This window comes from Pogona vitticeps, chromosome 2 (genome assembly GCF_051106095.1).
Source record: "Pogona vitticeps strain Pit_001003342236 chromosome 2, PviZW2.1, whole genome shotgun sequence".
In the NCBI taxonomy this organism is placed as follows: Eukaryota; Metazoa; Chordata; class Lepidosauria; order Squamata; family Agamidae; genus Pogona; species Pogona vitticeps.
Genome location: NC_135784.1, coordinates 15,019,858 through 15,039,490, shown reverse-complemented (window position 1 = coordinate 15,039,490; position 19,633 = coordinate 15,019,858). Strand labels below are relative to the sequence as shown.

The 19,633-nt window shown below is 45.0% G+C and overlaps 3 protein-coding genes across 5 annotated transcripts in view; 2 read left to right on the top strand and 1 right to left on the bottom strand.

The window, feature by feature from the left end:
* The window catches only part of LOC144587171 (uncharacterized), a 176,420-nt gene that overhangs the window by 43,846 nt on the left and 112,941 nt on the right, over positions 1–19,633 (bottom strand). The gene's annotated exons all lie outside the window — the stretch shown is intronic.
* On the top strand, positions 5,606–10,965 carry LOC140703762 (zinc finger protein 287). Its single transcript, XM_072987374.2, has 6 exons — positions 5,606–5,725; positions 6,561–7,026; positions 7,217–7,301; positions 7,762–7,838; positions 8,067–8,193; positions 9,148–10,965. Exons 1-6 carry the CDS (start codon positions 5,694–5,696, stop codon positions 10,128–10,130), a joined length of 1,770 nt encoding a protein of 589 aa, XP_072843475.2. The 5' UTR covers positions 5,606–5,693; the 3' UTR covers positions 10,131–10,965.
* On the top strand, positions 11,346–19,458 carry LOC144587352 (uncharacterized). Of its 3 annotated transcripts, none has more exons than XM_078387552.1 (6): positions 11,346–11,537; positions 12,854–13,315; positions 13,477–13,600; positions 13,817–13,899; positions 14,584–14,710; positions 16,769–19,458. In XM_078387552.1, exons 1-6 carry the CDS (start codon positions 11,361–11,363, stop codon positions 17,833–17,835), a joined length of 2,040 nt encoding a protein of 679 aa, XP_078243678.1. In that variant the 5' UTR covers positions 11,346–11,360; the 3' UTR covers positions 17,836–19,458. The 3 variants fall into 3 exon arrangements, with proteins under 3 accessions (XP_078243678.1, XP_078243679.1, XP_078243680.1); XM_078387553.1 differs by lacking the exon at positions 11,346–11,537 and adding an exon at positions 11,567–11,694; XM_078387554.1 differs by lacking the exon at positions 11,346–11,537 and adding an exon at positions 11,810–11,932.

Genomic DNA, 19,633 nt, shown 5'->3' with positions numbered 1-19,633 from the left:
TACGCAACCTATCCGGAATTGGCCACGATTGGCCTCCATCTAGCATTTCTTGTGACCAATTTGCAGCATTTTAAAAATCAAAAGTGGAGGCCATCCGCCGGGATCTCGCACCCTATTTGAAAACAGTGGATCGAGCTGAGATATCCAGCGCGTAGCGTCTTGTCCGTTGAGAATGACTCAGTTTCAACCTGTGACGTCCGCAGAGGTGGACAAGGTCCTTGATCACTGTCGAGTCACCACCACCTCTCTTGGCCGGCCTGGCCACCAGGCCGGTGATAACTGAATGGGCCACTGAAATAATAAATGGGTCTCTTCTTGAGGAAAATGCTCATTAGACCCATTAGAAGGAAATCAAGCTTGGCGGCAGACAACACTGGCAATTATAGGCCCGTCGCCAATCTTTCTTACCTTAGCAAGGTAGTTGAGAGGGTGGTGGCTGACCAGCTTCAGGCTCTCTTGGATGAAACCAAGGCATGCGCCAAGGCATGGAAACGGCATTGGTCACCCTGTTGGATGATCTACTTATGGAGGCCGATGGGGGCAAAATGTCCTTGCTCGTCCTCCTTGATACCTCAGCCGTCTTTGATACCATTGTCACACACCCCCAGTTCCCCTGTTTGTTCTTCCACACAACCCAGGTTCACTTTTGGGTATGACATTTATTTCTCAACCCTTTCCACTACCACCAGAGATGTTATTCCTCACTCTATCAAATATGACTCTTAAATCAGTGTTATTCCATAAAACAATGTTTATTTGTTTATAAGTAAATCATGTAGAGTAAATCATGGATGGTCTTATTTTATTCATTCAAGGAATTGTGCTTTGGTAACATTCATACTTGCTTACGTAGAATCATTTTTAATCAAGGTATTTATTCATTTCTTTTCACTTCTAATTCATTCCAATCATAACCATAAACAATACAATATCTGTACTTTCCTTGTCTTATTCTCTAACACAAGGCTGGTCCTAACTGCCTAAACTGCTTCTCTATAACTGAAGTCCTTAACCCTAACTCATATCCCTAACTCATCACTAACTCTTCCCTAACTAAGACTCTCAGACTCTAAGTGGTGTCGAACTGTGGCCCTCCAGATATTCTTGGCCTTCAACTCCCAGAAATCCTGGTCAGCAGAGGTGGTGGTGAAGGCTTCTGGGAGTTGAAGTCCAAGAACATCTGGAGGGCCACAGTTCGACACCACCACGCAGAGTCTAACTGATCTTTAACTGACTTCCATTCTTCTTATATATCCTTAGTCCCGCCTCTTCTGCCCAACCATTGGCTCCTGAATCAGGGTTCCATTGTGATGGACAGGAGTGGTTACTGACCTGTCCGTCACAACCGTGGACCACAGTATCCTCCTGGAGAAGCTCTCGGAGTTGGGAATTGGTGGCCTTGCTCTTGCTCAGCTCCGTTCCTTCTTGGAGGGCCGTCCCCAGAGAGTTCAGCTTGGGGAGAATGTGTCGGCCCCATGGTCCCTCAATTGTGAGGTCCCGCAGGGTTTGATCATCTTCCCAATGCTATTTAACATCTATATGAGGCTGGGGGGGTGTCATCTGGGGATGTGGAGTTTCGTGTCACCAATATGATGATGACACCCAGCTCTACATTTCCTTTTTTCCAACTGCAGTGGATGCTGTTCCGTCCTTTTGGCTCTGCCTGGAGGCCGTTCTGCAGTGGATGAGGTCAAATGGACTAAGGTTCAACCCAGACAAGACGGAGGTCCTGTGGATGGGTGGCCCTAATGTTAGTAGTTTGGGAACTCCCTCTCTTTTTGGGGGGGTGATTCTCATGACAAAGAATTCAGTTCATAGGGTGTCCATCTTATTTATTTATTTATTTATTTAATTTATATGCCGCCCACTCTACCTTGACCAGGTAGCGTCCGTGGTTCAGTCCGCCCACTTACATCTTTGGCAGATCATCCAGCTGCGTCCCTATCTAGACATGGGGGAGCTCACCACACTAGTCCATGCACGTGTAGTCTCCAGAATAGACTACTGTAAAGCTGTCTACGTGGGGCTTCCTTTGAGATTGATGCAGAAGCTCCAGGTGGTCCAGAATATGGCCACTATTTCCTCCACCTTGGCTGCTTTATATTGGCTACCTATCCGCTTCCGCATTGATTTCAAGGTGCTAACCATTACATATAAAGCCCTTAACGATTTAGGCCCTCCATACCTGGCAGAGTGCCTTCTTCCATCCAGTTCTACTCGTATCACCTGCTCCAGTCAGGCCAGGTGGCTGAGAAACCTAACGCCAAGAGAGGTCCGAAGGGAAAAAACTAAAAACCGGGCCTTCTTGGCAGTGACCCCTTCACCTCTGGAACAACTTACCTGCTGAGATCTGCCTGGCCCCCTTGCTGAGGGCCTTCAAGACTAGCTTGAAGACATGGCTAGACAGGCAGGCCTTCCTTACAGCCATTACCTAGCCTATCCTCCTTTTCCTTCCCCCCCCCTTCTTCTTCTTCTTCTTCTTCTTCTTCTTCTTTTTCTTCTTCTCCTCCTCCCCCTCCTCCTCCTCCTCTTCCTTTCCCCATCTTGGACTCTGTGATTAATTTGGCTTTTATCTCAGTTTATTTTTATGTTATATGTAAACCGCCCGGAGTAGACATGTTCTAGATGGGCGGTTTATAAATCTAATAAATAAATAAAATCTCCCCCTTCATTGCTTTTATTTTCATTAAACAGAACTTCAGAATGAACCATTTTGCTTGTAAGAAAGGTTTTATCTCTCTCCCCCTCCATCCCCATTTTCCCTGCTTTTCCACCCTTTTTGGTTTAAAAGGACAAAGAGAACCATACAGGACTGGTGGATTCCAGTCTCAGCAGTGTCATGCAGCTCCTATTTCAATGAATTCCCATTAATCAAAATTAGGTGGATTGAAGGAGGATGAGATCTCTGGACTCCGACCATTAAGCAACATGTTCTTGGGACTCTTCTCTTCTGCCCACCCCCCCCTCGTGTCCACATCTGGAAACTGGAATTCACATCCCGGGATCCACCCTGATAAGAGTTGCGGTGCGTGGCTTTGGCGTCCGCATGGATTGTCGTCAAGCGCAAGCGACACGGCCAAGATCCAGAATGGGTCTGAGAAGTTGATTTCCCTTGAATCAGCCCTTTCTCTGATTGTGACGAATGCCTTACATCACTCCTTACAAAAGCATTTGATCTGGTTAGCAGAGATGGCCTTTTTAAAATACTTCCCAAGATTGGATGTCCACCTCGTCTCCTTAACATCACCAGATCTTTCCATGAGGGAATGAAAGGCACTGTAGTTTTTGACGGCTCAACATCAGACCCCTTTGACATCCGAAGCGGAGTGAAACAGGGCTGTGTCCTCGCACCAACACTTTTTGGGATCTTTTTTGCTGTCATGCTGAAGCATGCCTTTGGAACTGCAACCGAGGGTGTCTATCTCCGGACTAGATCAGACGGAAAGCTCTTTAATCTCTCTAGATTGAGAGCGAAGACCAAAGTCCAACTGAAATGCATGCGGGACTTCCTCTTCGCAGATGATGCAGCCATCGTTGCCCACTCTGCTGAAGACGTCCAACAACTCATGAATCGTTTCAGCAAGGCCTGCCAAGACTTTGGACTAACAATCAGCCTGAAGAAAACACAAGTCATGGGCCAGGGCGTGGACTCAACTCCTTCCATTACCATCTCTACACAAGAACTGGAGGTTGTTCATGACTTTGTGTACCTTGGCTCAACCATCTCTGACACCCTCTCTCTGGATGTCGAGCTGGATAAACGCATTGGCAAAGCAGCCACCATGTTCTCTAGACTCACAAAGAGAGTATGGCTCAATAAGAAGCTGACGACACATACAAAGATCCAAGTCTATAGAGCCTGTGTCCTAAGCACACTCCTGTACTGCAGCGACTCCTGGACCCTTTGTGCACGGCAGGAGAGGAAGCTGAACACGTTCCATATGCGTTGCCTCCGACGGATTTTTGGTATCACCTGGCAGGACAAAGTCCCAAACAGAGTAGTCCTAGAATGAGCTGGAATTTTCAGCATGAATACATTACTGAAACAGCGACTTCTACGTTGGCTTGGGCACGTCGTGAGAATGGCTGATGGTCGGATTCCAAAGGACCTCCTGTATGGAGAATTAGTGCAGGGAAATCGCCCCAGAGGGAGACCACAGCTGCGATACAAGGACGTGTGCAAGCGAGATCTGAAGGCCTTAGGAATAGACCTCAACAGATGGGAAACCCTGACATCTGAGCGTTCAGCCTGGAGGCAGGCACTGCATCGCGGCCTCTCCCAATTTGAAGCGACCCTTGCCCAGCAGGCCGAGGCAAAAAGGAAATCACAAAAGCAGCAAAACCAGGGAGCTGGACAGGGGACAGATTGTATTTGTCTTCAGTGTGGAAGGGATTGTCACTCTCAAATTGGCCTCCTCAGCCACACTAGATGCTGTTCCAAGTCCTCCATACAGAGCACACTACCATAGTCTTTCGAGACTGAAGGATGCCTAACTAACTCCTGTCACTCATAGGGGAACCTCATTTGCATGAGCCTATGAGAGGACTGGAGGGGCGGGGTCAGTTTAGTCAGTTAAGAGAGAAGAAGGGGATTGCAGAGAGAGAGAGAGAGTCAGAAAATTAAAGAGATAATAATAATAATAATAATAATAATAATAATAATAATAATAATAATAATAATAATAATAATAATAATAATAATAATAGATAATAGATAATAGATAATAGATAATAGATAATAAATAATAATAAATGATAATAAATGATAAATAATAATAAATAATAATAAAATATATAAACCGATTAAACTGAACACGTAAAGCAGGTGGTGATTGAATGTATATTGACTTGATTATATGAACATGAAATGAATAAAGAACATCTGAAAGTCTGAGTTTTCCCTAATAACTTTAAATAAGCAAAGTTCTGTTGGCAGCCAATGTCTGAATGATACATTTTACAGCGTGGGTAAAGGAATTCCACCTGGTGGAGCCCCAAAGGAAAGAAAGAAGGTAAACCGTGTGAGCCCTTTGGTTGAGGGAAACAGGTGGGAAACGTCACACGGATCAAGTTGATTTACTCCAAAAATGGGAATGGAAGATTATTTGTAAACCACTCCTCCTCATCTGGAGGTTTTATTCCACACTTGAGTGCAACTAAAGAGTCAGCATAGATGAAAAGGACATCTCTCTCTCTCTTTTTTTTTGTACAGTACACAGGAGAGTGTGGAATTCCTGACCCCAAGAGGCAATGACAGCTGCCAGCTTGGAGAACTGTTGAACCTCCAGTCCCAGAGGCAGTCTACCTTTGGACACCAACGGCTGAGAGGCAGAAGGGTCAGAGGTGATGACGTACTCGCGTCCTCCTTGATCAACAGCTGGAGCTGTCCATGCAAAGAGGTCCCAGAAGGATGGGCTGGAAATGTTTAAATACACAAAAATTAAATAAATAAGCCCCCCCCTTTTTTTTTCTTAATGGAATGTCAAGCGTTGGCGCTCCCCAGGTGCCTTTTTTCCTGCTTCAGGGTTCCTCTCAAAGGGTTAAAGCCATCGACTCGGGAATCCTAGAGAGTCACAAAGGGAGGAGCGCAGCCATCCAGAAGGTCCGCTTCCTGTTTCTGCCTCCGCGGTGCGCTGCCTTTTTCCTTCCTGCCGGAATCTTCCTTTTTTTCCCCCCTAAAGGACTCTGTGGGGATGCTGGTGCCTTTTCGGGGGTCGAGAAGAGGGTGAGGTCCGGGGAGGGAAGGAACGCTTGGCTTGGTTTGGGGGGAGGAGTAAGAGGGGCGAAGGGTTGGGGGATCGGAGGAAGGGGGAGCCCCTGCTGGCAGGGGAGTCTCTGGAAGAGTCAGGCGCCCCTTTCCTCCCCCAAGGAAGCCGGACCAAGTGAGCCTCCTCTTGGGATCGTCCCCCAAACCCACGTCTTTTTCCAGGACCTCTTTCCTTCCAGCCTGTGAAGCCAAGCTCTCCCTTCCTTTGAACTGGAATGGTTGGAAACCAGTTTCCCAGTGATGGGTATCTGCATTGATTGGGGATGGGGTTTGGACTGGGAGAAGACCTTTCCAGACTGGGACGTTGGGAGGGCTAAGGAAGGTGACCCCCTCTCTCCCATTGCTGCCTGGAGAGAGGGGTGGTCTCTGTAGGGGAAAGACCCGCCCCATTGCCTTAGATTTGGGACATGAATTTTGGGGAGTGGATGCTTTGGACCATGCGACTCTCCCGGTGAGCTTCCTTAGCCAAGCTGGGATTTATTTATTGATTGGTTATATTTGTATGCCGTCCTTCAGAGTCTTGAAGCGGCGCCTCAGTGGCTTTATTAAATAAGTACTTTTATACTTCTCCAAACATAATTATCAGTAGAAGCACTAAAGGAGCTCAAGAAAGCTTGATAAGCTGGTTTTTAATTCACCAGAAGGAGGAACTGGGAAATCCATTTTAAGCATTCATCCTAAAAAAATCCTGGCTGGGTCCCCATAAGTCAGAAGTGGCGTTGATTGGGGCCTTAAACATAACACAACCTTTCCCACTTCTCCAAGTCTTGTTCTTTGTTTGTCTTTCTGGCAGAGAGAGACAAAGAATGCCTGTTCATTCCATTCCCTTGATTTGTTTGGAGGAGATGAAAGTGGAAGACTCTTTTGGTCCCGAACCAGGGAAACAGCCAGATAACATGGACGGTTGGAGCCAAGAGGAATTCCTGAAAAGAACTGCAGAGAGCAACCTCCGTGGAGAGCCTCTTGGCCCAGAGGTTCAGTGCCAGCATTTCCGACAGTTTTGCTACCAGGAGGATGAAGGGCCCCGAGCAGTTTGTAGCCAACTTCATCGTCTCTGCTGTCAGTGGCTGAAGCCGGAAAAAAACACCAAGGCTGAAATGCTGGACCTGATCATCCTTGAACAATTCTTGACTCTCCTCCCACCAGAGATGAGGATCTGGGTCAGAGAGTGCAAGCCAGAAACCACTTCCCAGGCTGTGTCCCTGGCGGAAGGTTTTCTCCTGAGCCAGAGAGTGGATAAGAAGGGGGGAAAGGAGATGGTGAGACTTTTGATCTTTTTGAAAGTCCAAGAAAGTGCTCATGTAAAAAATAATAATAAACTAACCAAGCACATCCCCTTTCTTCCCTGTACTGTTTATTCTTTAATTTCTTCCTTAGTTCTTGTGTCAGTTATCTTTTTTGCTGGGTGGGGTGCAGAAATTTTAAAATTTCTCCTCCGGCTTTTCTCAGGTGATGAATGCTCCATCAGATTCAACACAGAAGTCTCTCCTCCTGAAAAACATGGAAGAGAAGAACAGAAGAACTCTCTTGCCAGGTAAGAGCCTTGTCAACGTATTGTACTTAGACTTACACTCTCTCGTGTCTGATGCCGTGTTGATAGTATGAGTTTTATATCTTCTATGTTTGTGTAGACATTGAAGCTTTGTTAATCAAATCAGGGTAGGAGTGGCTTTTACAGTAGTATCTCGGTTTATGTACGTCTCGGTTTACGTAATTTCCGGTTTATGAATGGAAATCCGTTCAAAACAATGTCTCAGTTTATGTTTTTTTTTTCTGGCTTCTTTTGCTTTGCAAAGGAAGTTTCCCCGTGCTTGGAGGTTTGTAGCGCTGCTGCCGTTGCTGCAACAGTCTGCGTTCCAGTTTACTAATTTTTTGCATGACGTAACGTCCCAGAGGACACATTGATTTCGTAAACTGAGGTAATCTTATATAGTTGAAGAATAAAATGTTTATGAAGAATAAATGTCCTCCCACCTTCTTGTTCTTCCTTGCAGAACCTGGAAACACACTGGAGACAAATGACTCATTTCATCTTGGTGGAATGGAAGTAGCCCCTCTGCAGCCAGAAGAGGTAGGGGGGACATGGATGAGGAGGGGGAAATCCTGGACACTCAGTTTCCTCTCTGGAACTGAAAGAAATTTCCTCGTTGGATTTGCTTTTGCTACAAATGATTGTGAGGAAGTCTAAAAAAAATGACATGTGAAGGGTTGGCTCTGCCCATTGTTGACATTTGTTCTTTTGGATGTGCTTTTAAAAGGTAGAACCATTGTGAGGATAAGAGGCTTCCTTTTATTACAGAATTCAGCAGCTTTTGAAGACATTGCTGTATCTTTCACGGAGGAGGAGTGGCTTCTGTTGGACGCAGCCCAGAAAGCTCTGCACCGGGAAGTCATGGAGGAAAATCAGACCCACGTGGCGTCTTTGGGTAAGCTTTCCTTTCCGTTGTAGCCATTTTCAGAGAGGCGTTAGTCTCATTCAGCCAAATAAATCACCAAAGAGAACAAAAATATCAACAAAGGTGTCATGGCAAATTTACCTCACGATTAGCTTTCGTGAATGACTATATGTCTGAAGAAGTGGAGTTCATCATTGATTTTTTTCCACCCTGGCTGTTGTACGCCAATAGTTGCATGAGGTGTGTGTGTGTGTGTGAGGAAGGAGCTGCAGATCACTTACAATGTGTGTGAATGGTTTCAAGTTATGAAGGTGAGAAGTAGTGGTGTTCTGTTGTTTTCTCTTCTGTATTTTTGTTGCAATAGGTATTCATTTTGCTTAGTTACTTGGTTACACTTGATCTTAGCCAAAAGGCCAAGATAGGCCTCTTGTTATTTTACATGTCTGTGATTTTATCATGATTTTATTTAATCACATTTGTATCTCAATCAATTGTGACGGCTTTTTGGCCAATACAATAAACTTAAACTTGACTAGTTACTTAGTTCTTGAACCATGTTTAAGGGGTAGGTAGTCTGAGAAATGCCTCTGGTAGATCCTTCAGCTTGGATTCTCCATCTTGTGGGTCTGAGCAGATGCGATTATATGTAAGGGCTTGGTTGGAGATAATTTTGTGGTGTGCTCAGGATGGAAGCATGCAATAACATCAAATGTGGGTCTGATGGCAATTTTTAGAATATATATATTAATTGCATTTTAATTATTTTGCCCTTTTATTTTGCCTTTTTATTGTATTTTAAATGTTGTAAACTGCCCAGAGACCTTTGGGTAGTGTGAGCGGCATATAAGTTAAATAAATTAAATAAATAAATAAGTAAGTTTCTGGTTAATTGTGATAGTTTATGCTTGTTTGTTTTTATTTCCTTGAGACTCCATTTCACATTTTTTTTGGTAAAGCCCGGTTGGGTTTTCTGTTTTCTTTCAGCTCCCAGGGTGGGAAAGAGCAGGTCTGTGGAAGAGCAGCTTCAGGTATGCTTGGAAAACGTCACTGAAGAAGAGGAGGACGAGGAGAGGAGGAGAAATGAAACCGAAGAGGAGAGAAATGAACCTTTTCCTCCTGGAGCTTTCCGTGAAATTTCTCTCGAAGGAGAAATAGTCCAAAGCAAAGAAAGTCATGAGTACTCTGTACTCAGGGAAACCTTCAGCTCTCAGGCCAATCTGAATGCTCCCTGGGAGATCCACCATGAGAGGGAAATGATGGAGCACTCAGAATACAGTGAAGATTTCTGTGATGCTTCATCCCCAGAAAGAGATCTGACCATGCAAAGAGAAGAGGGATCATTTATATATGTGGACTGTGAAAACGACATCAGCCAGAGCACAGACCTTTCACATATGAAACCCCGCACAGGGGATAAACCCTTTGAATGCTCATATTGTGGGAAGAAGATCAGTCACAGCTCAAATCTTTCTCGCCATATGAAAATGCATTTGGGGGAGAAACTGTTTCCCTGCTCGGAGTGTGGAAAGTGCTTCACTCGGAGAGGCAACCTTGCGGACCATATGAGAATCCACACAGGGGAGAAGTCCTTCAAGTGCCCCGAATGTGGGAAGCTTTACCGACACAGAAGCACCCTCCGTTCCCATATGAGGATCCACACAGGGGAGAAACCCTTTAAATGCGTGCAGTGTGGGAAGAGTTTCCGTCAGGGGGCAACCTTTCACTCTCATATGAGAATCCACACAGAGGAAAAACCTTTTCAGTGCTTCGAGTGCGGGAAGATGTTCAGCCGGAGCTCGAATCTTGCCTCTCATCGGAGGATCCACACGGGGGAGAAACTCTTTGCGTGCGTGGAATGCGGAAAGTGCTTCAAACAACGCTCACACCTCAAATCGCACAGCCGAACCCACAGGGAGAAACAGGTCCTGCAGACCTTGATGGAGCGCACAGAGGCCTCCAGGCATTGAGTACATTTTATAAGCCATCAAAGAATCCACACAATCGAGGACGTTGCAGATATTTCTCTGTAGACTGGGAACTGCATGTATTTGACCTATAGGGGGAAAATATAATCATGTTCTGTGGAAATCCAAGATAAGGCAATATATTTGTTTCTATAATAAAAGAGGTTAGGGTGCATTTTCTGAAGTTCTCTTACATTCTTCTCATCTCCCCTTCTCATCTCCCCTTTCCTTTCTTCCCCGAGAACTTCAGAAGAAACACTTTTCTGTTTTGTAAAGGTGCTCCAACTCTGTCATTCTTTCATTCTCTTCTCTTTTCCAGTTCAACAGCATGCTTTCTACAGTGGTTTAATAAAACTGTGCAGAACAGGTTGATTTCACTGTTACTCAGTGCTCCAGGGGGTCCCATGAAATCATAGGGCCTTCAGATAATTTCTCCTCTAACTTCCGTCATCAACAAGACTTTTCTGGAGATGACAAGGTGTGGAGGCCACCCATGAGCCGGCGCATCACTTTGCATTAAGTCTTGGGACTTTCACATGTTGGCCTCTGTGTGCCAACATGTGGAAATTTGAAAACCCTCTGACCGCCTTGCATCATTGATGGGGTTCCTGTCAGGTCTGGCCCCCCAATAGCTGATTCACCTGTGATTATAGAGGTTGAAGTGTACATTGCTCCATAAGTGTCTTGATGATTACCTTTGGGGCACCTTCAGAAATGTGGGGAAAAACATAGCTTGACCTCATAGGGATTGTAGAACATAGGACCTCCCCTTTTTCTTTTGATTGCGGTCGAAAGGCTTGGGGACAATCCAGCACAATAAACGGAAAAATCAAAATCATGCTTTGGTGATTTCTGTTTCTATTTATTTTGTTTCCGGGACTTATGCGGGACTTGAGGTGGCTCATCCTACACAAAAGACATGCCAGGTCGCAGTAGAAAAGATTATAATACTGAATTAAACGTAAAATGTCTCTGTTGTAAGTTTATTTCACTGTCAAGTAGGAAATAGTGAGATGCTGAAAGAGTGGTTTTACCAGTACCGCTCCCCCAGCTTGTTTCCATGCCTGAACTGGGATTCGAACCCTGTTCTTCAGAGTCCTAGTCTGCTACTGCATCCACAGCACCACCTTGGAACCCCCCTAGATGAATATATAACATGTAAGACATTTCACATAAATAAATTGAATGAAGCTTTTTTGAGGGGGGGTGCATTTCCAACTTCTATTCTCCCATATGGTTAAAACCATTGATTGGAGTGTCCCAGAGAGTCTCCTAGGAAGAAGCGAAGTTCTGAACTTTGGCTTCCTGTTTCTGCCTCCCAGGTGCGTTGGCTTTTTCCTTCCCCGCAGAGACCCATCTCGGGAGTTCCGGGTGGGGCTGGTGATTCCTCATTGGGGGACCAAGAAGTGGGTGAGTGCCTATTGGGGGGGGGTGGCTGTTAGAGACGGAGGAGCCTTGGCTTGAGAAAGAGGGGCGAATGATTGGGGGCGGGATCAGAGGAAGGGAATGGCTGGGCGGGCAGAGTCCCTGGAAAATCCAGGTGCTCCTCCCTCCAAGACTAGAGCAGGTGAGCCTCCTTTGGGGATTCCCACCCCCCCCCAGAAATCCACCTTCTCCTCCGAGAGCTCCTTCTATTCTGCAAAGCCAAGCCCTCCCCGCGGATCCTCCCCCCCCTCACCCGCCCTCTTTAAATTGGGATGCTTGGAAACCAGTTTTCACCGTGATTGGCATCGATGCTGGTGTGGATGGGGGGGTGGTGTTGAACTGGGAGGAGGTCTCTGCCGACTGGGAATGTGGGCATGGAGGTAAGGAAAGCGACCCCTCTCCCTTCGGTGGTCTCTGTTGAGGATCCTGCCGGACCTAAAGAAGGTGGAGGTGGCTTGTGCCCTGCTCTGTGTAAAGGGGAAAAAATTCTTCCCCCTGTTGCTCTTTTTTTTTTAAGTCTGCAAGGTTTTACTCCTGCAGCAATCAAGTAAAGACCCTTTATGCACCTTCAGTTCCCAGGGGTCCCCAGGGTACTAGGTAAAAATCGCAGGGAATGGCTGTTGCTTTTTAGATCTCCAGGCAGGGAGAGCAATCTCAGGCCAGGCCGTTCTGGATGTGGGGGGGAAAAGTTGTCGGTGTGCCCCTCGCAGCCTACAAGGACGACAACCAACATTCTCCTTCTGTGAGGGACTTCCCAGGTTCTTAGGAAAACTATCTCCTTCTGATGGGCTAAAACGTCTCATATTCTTAAATCCCATCCCACCCAGGCCATTAAATCTTGTTTTTGTTCATCAAGTCCCTAATCAGGTAAGGACGTGGCTTCTTTTATTGGCCATCAACCCATCCTGTATAGAGTTTTTTCGCCACCTTTTCTTGGCTTCACTGTTTCAAGAATTATTGCATCTACTTACTCTACAGTACAGCTTCTCTATTAATACAGGTTATTTTCTTTTGCTTCTCATTTTCATACATGGATTCAATTTCATTTTATTACTAGCCATTGAAGCTCCAGGACTGGATAACCACCCTTTCTCTCGCCACAAGGGAGGTCCGTCTGGTGGAAATCATAGCGTTGTGTCTGGTTGGCAGAGGCCTCAAGGGAGTTTGGGTAACATATCCTCACCCAGAAATAATCCTGGTGTCTTAAAAGCACATCAAGGGTTAGAGCTCCTGGCCATGAACAGACCAGACCAAAGGCACGTTCTTCCTGAATTGTTACGATGTTTGTGTGTTTTTTCTAGAGAGAAGACGCCTCGTCCCCTTCCGTTCCTTCAGCTCTTTTGGAAGAGATGGACTTGCAAGACTCTGTTGGTGCTGAAGCTGGGAAACAGCTGGATGCCATGGAGCGATGGAGGAAGGAGGACTTCCCAGAAGGAACAGCACAGACCAACCTCCATGGGGACTCTCTCTGCGCAGAGGTTCAGCGTCAGCATTTCCGGCAGTTCTGTTACCAGGAAGACGAAGGGCCCCGGGCAGTTTGTAGCCAACTGCACCACCTTTGCTGTCAGTGGCTGAAGCCAGAAAAACACACCAAGGCGGAAATCCTGGACCTGATCATTCTCGAACAGTTCCTGACTGTCCTCCCACCAGAGATGAGGATCTGGGTCAGAGAATGCATGCCGGAATCCACTTCCCAGGCCGTGTCCCTGGCGGAAGGTTTCCTCCTGAGCCAGAGAGCGGAGAAGAAGCAGGAGGAGGAGCTGGTGAGAGTTTTGGTCTTCCTGAAAGTCCAAGAAACTGCCCATCCTTTTATGGGCGTTGTTTCACCAAAGAATCTTTCTCTTCATAAAGTTGCCATCCTTTCCTGTTTGTTCTTTAATTTCTTTCTTTGTTCCTCTGTCGGCTGTCCCAAACCTCATTTCAGATGCAAGGGTTTTCAGAATTGATCAGTGACATTCCTCAGGTAGTGGAAACTCCAGCGGACCCAAGACAGAGGCCTCTCCTCCTGAAGAAAGAGAAGGAGGCAGGTGGAAGCCCTGCCCTGCCAGGTGAGAAACTCACCAGCGTCTTCTACTCGGACCCCCTCTCTTATAGGTGCTTCCAGGTTGATGAGTTCAATTACAGATCCTCTGCGTTCACATACACATTCAAGTTTTTGTTAATCAAAACAACAAAAGAAACTTTTCCCCTGTTAATGTTAGTGATAATATGTTTAGGAAAAATAAACCTATTTCCACCCCCACCCCCTTGGTTTCCCTTTCCAGACCCTGCAAACTCACTGAGGATACATCCTGGCTCCTCTCCTCTTTGTGAAGGACGGGAAATGGCCCCTGTGCATCCAGAACAGGTAGGGGAAATGGATGAACAGAGGGGACGCCGGATACCTAGTTTCCCCTCTAGGACTGTAAAAAGCTTCTCCGTTGGATTTATTTATGTCGCAAATGCTTGTGAGGAAATAGGAGGAAATGAGATGTGAAGGACTGAATTTGACCCTTGTTGACAGGCGCTTCTTTTCTAGAATGTACAGTAGTGCCTCGCTAGACGATTGCCTCGCGGGACAAGGAAATCGGTAGATGACGCGTTTTTGCGAGCGCTATAGCGCTTCGCAAAATGGTTTTCCCTATGGGCGATTTTCACTGGATGATGTTTCAGTCCATGCTTCGCAAGACGGTTTTTTTTCTGGGACTGGTTTTCGCTAAATGACGATTTTGACAGCTGATTGGTGCTTCGCAAAACGGGTGTTTTCGGGACCGTTTTTCGTTAGATGACAATTTTGACAGCTGATCAGCGCTTTGCAAAACGGTTTCCCTATGGGCGATCTTCGCAAAACGATGACGATTTGTCCCCATTGGAATGCATTAAACGGATGTCAGTGCATTCCAATGGGGAACCGTGCTTCGTTAGACAATGTTTTCATACAACAGTGATTTTCACTGAATGAATTAACATCGTCTAGCGAGGCACCACTGTACTTTTAAAAATTAGAACAATTGTGGGGTCTGTAAGGTTAAGGAGCTTCCTTTTCTTGCAGGGTCTGCTAGCCTTTGAGGAGGTGGCTGTGTATTTCTCCGAGGAGGAGTGGGCTCTGCTGGATGCAACGCAGAGGACTCTCCACTGGGAAGTCATGGAGGAGAATCTGGTCCACCTGGTGTCTTTAGGTAAGTTTTCCTTTCCTTTCCATCGTTCCCTCTCTTTTCAGAGAGACAGCCGCGTGGGCGGCTTGCTGCAAAACTAAAACACCAAACCGAAAATGGTAACGAAAGCCTTATGGCAAATGTATGTCTCCACCGACCACCTGCAACAGCGATGTGCCTGAAAAAGGGTGTTGCAACCAGAAAAAAAGTCATCCTGAAATAAATATGCTGACCCTAAAGGCTCTTTGGTTTGGTAAGTTCAACCAAATGTTTTCTTTCTTTGTGGCCGAGTATTGCGCAAATACTGTGACACACCTCATGGACACTTCTAAAATATAAAAATCAGATTTAAACAATTTTTAAAAATTGAAATAATTAATTATTTTTGACCAGAAGTGGCCTATTTCAGTAACGATGCCCCACCTATTGGCTAGATCTTCTTTTTGTATGCATGGTGAGGCATAAATTGCTTGCACATAAGTGCTGCATTGATTGAATTTATCCATAGTTCTATATCTAAGTAATTTAATTCTATTCATTCATTCATTCATTCATTTATTTATATCCTGCCTATCTGGCAGGTTACAAACACATGAAACAACAAATAAATATAACAAAAAAGAAATTATTACATAAAATAGCCAGTTCTTCAAGATGGAGAAGAGAAAATAAACCAAGAGAAGAAGAAAGAATCAGGCATTAATTACCTGATTATCCTTTGATTTTCCTACTTTGATTTCTCTTAAGTGACTTCCAGAGTCTTTTCTTGGTGGGAAATGCTCTTCATCCATTAGGCAAGTTGTATGTTTTTTTTCTCCATAGGTTTAGCTTTGCCTCTTAATATATTAATATTTAGTATTTAAAGTCTGAGAGGGCAGAAAACTTTTCCTTGGTTTTAGCCATCCTCAAAGGATTTGGTGCCTGAAGTTGGTGGGTTTGCTGTAATTTTGTTCGTTATTTGCTAGCACCTCTTGATGTACTTCAGAGGGGCAATGCCAGCCAAATACTAGACCTTTTCAGTGAGGATGGGTTTCAGTAATAGTCCTGCATGGTTCATTACTTTTAATTGTATTTTACTTGTTTTATCTTTTTATCTGTCTAATTGTATTCAAATTGTTGATAGCTGCCCAGAGACCTTTGGGTAGTGTGGGTGCCATGTAAGTTAAATAAATAAATTAAATATTAAATAAATAGTGGTATAAAGCAGCACATGCCAAACAAATTCACTTGTTTGGCATGTGCTGCTTTATACCATAGGGTAGTAGCATGTTGTACTGTGAAGTAACACAGGGGCAAAGCTGTTGTTCTTATTGTTCGTAAGTATGCACCCTAATCCCAGCTCCTGCCAACCTAGCCGTTTGAAAGCATTGAAAAATGTGAGTAGATAAATAGGTACCACCTCAGTGGGAAGGTAACGGCGTTCTGCGTCTAATCGTGCTGGCCACATGACCATGGAAACTGTCTACGGACAAATACTGGCTCTACGGCTTGGAGACAGGGGTGAGAACCGCGCACTAGAGTCAGACACAACTGAACTAAATGTCAAGTGGAAGCTTTACCTTTAACAGCATCCTTGTGGCTTTCTTCCCAAAGGTGTTTGAGTGTGGAGCCAGAAGACTTAAAAATTAAAAAAAAAACCTAGGGATAGGGTAAGGGGTACAGAAGGCAAAGGGAATGGACAAAAAAGGGAGGGAAGAAGGAGAACTTAAAATATACTTTCATCAAAACCTGTTATTCGCGTTACAATATCAAGTCCATTTTTTGCCTTTCTACAGTTTGATTGCCCTTCCAGATGACTACTTGCAGTAACCTCTTAGTTTACGTCTATGGTTAACAAGCTCTATCTACTGAATCAAGCCATTTATATAATAAATCCCATTGTTGAGTTGCCTTTTGTACTGGACGGTCTTTCAACACTTCCGATAGTATATCCATCTCTGGAACCAAAGGTTTTCTGCAGGTGACACGTTTCCGCTTAATTGTGGATAAGTTAGTTTATACTTGATGGGTTTTGTTTCCCCATTTGAGACTCCTTTTAACATCTTCAGAATATCCAGGTTTTTGTTTTCCGTTTTCTTTCAGCTCCTGGTGTGGGAGGGAGCAGGTCGGAGGAAGAAAGGCAAGTATGCTTGGAAAAAGTCACTGAGGAGGAGAGACCCCAGGGGATGAAAACTGAAAGTGAAGAGAAGAGGGACAAGTCCTTTCCTGTTCCACATGAAAATGCCGGTGAGCATTGTGTCCAAGAAGGCATGAACCAAAGCAGCAAAACTCTCAAGCACCCGGTGCACAAGGAAAGCTTCCAATTTCACGTCAGTCTAAATACTCAGTGGGAGATCCACCGAGGGAGAAAAACGATGGCACGCTCAGGATACAGTGAGGATTTTTGTCATACTTTAGCCCCAGAAAAAGATCTAAGCATACCTAGAGAAGAGGAGCCATTTCGATACATGGACGGTGACAAAGGCATAAATGAGAGCGCAGACTTTGCTTCTCATATAACACTCCACACAGGGGATAAATCTTTTGAGTGTCCCGATTTTGGAAAGAAATTCAGCCACAACACAAGCCTTGCTCATTATATGGGGCTCGAGACAGGGACGAAACCATTTTCGTGCTCTGAATGTGGAAAGTCCTTCAGTCGGAGAAAGCACCTTGCTGACCATATGAGGGTCCACACTGGGGAGAAACCCTTTACCTGCGTGGAATGTGGGAAGAGCTTCAGTGACAGAAGTTCTCTTAGATCCCACCGAAAGATCCACACAGGGGAGAAACCCTTTGAATGCCTGGAATGCGGGAAAAGGTTGGGTTACAACCGAAGCTTGGTTTTCCATATGAGAATCCACAGAGGGGAGAAACCGTTTCCGTGCTTGGAATGTGGGAAGAACTTCAGAACTAGAAGCACGCTTAGTCGCCACCAAAAGATCCACACCGGGGAGAAGTCCTTTCAGTGCTCCGAATGCGGAAAGAGCTTCCGGCACAGAAGCACCCTCTGTTCCCATATAAAAATCCACACAGAGGAGAAACCGTTGAAGTGCGTGCAGTGTGACGAGACTTTCTATCACGGGGAAAGTTTTCGCTCTCACATGAGTATCCACGCAGGGGAAAAACAAGGCCAAGAACTTCAGGAGTTGCTTTTCTTTCTTCCATAGGTCCTGCAACTCTTTCCCTCCTCCCTCCTCTTCTCTTTTTCTGGTTCCACAACATTTGTTCTACAGCAGCACAGGATAAGTTAATTTCATTCTCAGTCTATGCTGCAGGAGGTCCTCAGAGATCACGGGACCTTCAGATAACTCTCATCTAGCTTTATTTTGCGTTTCTTGCAATCAGACTTTCCCAAGGATGATGAGGTATATAGTTCATCCATGAGCCAGCACATTACAATAGAACCCCTTTATCCACGGGAGGATTATTCACTTATCCATGGTCTGAAAGTATTAAAAATATTAAAAGAAAAAAAAATCCAGAAATATATATTTCTTATGATGAAGGTATTAGAACAGGCCACTAGAGAGAGCCAGAGACCATGCTAGGTATAGCATTCATTAGAGAAATACAGTCGTGCCCCGCTGGGCGATTACCCCGCTCTATGACAAATCCGCTTTACGTTGACGTTTTTGCGATCGCTTTTGCGATGTTTTAAATGTTTTTTTTTCGCTGTGCGATGATTGTTTCCCTGCTTCGGGAACCTATTTTCGCTTTACGACAATCAGCAAACAGCTGATTGTCGGGTTTCAAAAAGGCCACCGGCTGAAGAAAATGGCTCCCCGCTGTTTTCTAGGACGGATTCCTTGCTTTACAGGCACCGAAAATGGCCGCTGTATGGAGGATCTTCGCTGGACGAGCAGATATTCAGCCCATTGGAACACATTGAACGGTTTTCAATGCGTTTCAATGGGGTTTTTTATTTCGTTTGAAGACATTTTCGCTCTACAGCGATTTCGCTGGAACGAATTAACGTCATCAAGAGAGGCACCACTGTATATTTCCACAATGTTATTACCAGAACTAGCTACTAGAGGGAGGAAGAAACCATACTATGTGCAGTATAGCTTTTGGTATTACAACAGAGTTTGTTATAATCCACGTTTTTCCACATCTTGGAAGTAATTTCCCATCGTACTGTATACTTTTCATAAAGTCTTGGGACCTTCACGTTTGGGCTGCTGTGGAAGTGTGAAAACCCATCCTGGACTCCACCTCAAGAGGGGCTGAAGCGTGTAGTTGGCTTTTGCTTGGACTGTCAAAAAGCAGAAATGGAGTGGAAGGCAGAGGCAGCGTTTGAGCCCCATATCAAACCACATATATGAGTGTGAGGAGATACCTCCTCCTTGTAACTCTTAAGACAGAAGCAGATGTGCTATGCTCTTAACAAATGTATTAATGTCCTAAAGTAGCCAGTGTCCTTTCTTTATACTTTGTGGCATCGCTAAGCCTGCTCTTAATAAGGCATGGAGATATGTAGACACTCATGCATTTTCCTTGTTTTAAACAAAGCCTCCATTAACAGAGGCAGGCTATCCTTGCCTGAAAAGGTACCAGATGAATTCTATATTCCATGGTGGGCCAGATGTGAAAGAAATGTTTCAACTTGGAGACATCGAGAAAATGGGATAAAAGACTATTTAAAAGAAAACAGGCTGTTTTTTTTTAATTGTTGACATTTTATACAACTTCTATAAAAGCTAGCATATGGATTCTGGAATTTAAATTTCTCTACCTACTGATTGCACTGCTAACATTAATAAATGCTTTCTTCTTGCCCCATATGTTAAGATGAGGTATCAGGGAAATCAGTGCCACATTGTTATATACCTCCTGGCAAGATTCTTAAGAGTAACGGAGGACCCAGTTTTAACGACAGTTTCAAAAAATTGAGTGCAAAGCAGTGGTTTACTAAACTGCGAGGAACTGTATTTGATCCCTCCTGTCCGATCTGAAGACGCTGCC

Excerpts from the sequence above, each read along its gene's own strand:
- LOC140703762 (XM_072987374.2), top strand. The coding sequence starts at position 5,694 with ATGCTGGTGCCTTTTCGGGGGTCGAGAAGAGG. Across the intron at positions 7,302-7,761 it reads CAGAAGAACTCTCTTGCCAG|AACCTGGAAACACACTGGAG; the intron begins GTAAGAGCCTTG and ends TCTTCCTTGCAG. Across the intron at positions 8,194-9,147 it reads GACCCACGTGGCGTCTTTGG|CTCCCAGGGTGGGAAAGAGC; the intron begins GTAAGCTTTCCT and ends GTTTTCTTTCAG.
- LOC144587352 (XM_078387552.1), top strand. The coding sequence starts at position 11,361 with ATGGTTAAAACCATTGATTGGAGTGTCCCAGAGAGTCTCCTAGGAAGA. Across the intron at positions 13,900-14,583 it reads CCCCTGTGCATCCAGAACAG|GGTCTGCTAGCCTTTGAGGA; the intron begins GTAGGGGAAATG and ends CTTTTCTTGCAG. Across the intron at positions 14,711-16,768 it reads GGTCCACCTGGTGTCTTTAG|CTCCTGGTGTGGGAGGGAGC; the intron begins GTAAGTTTTCCT and ends GTTTTCTTTCAG.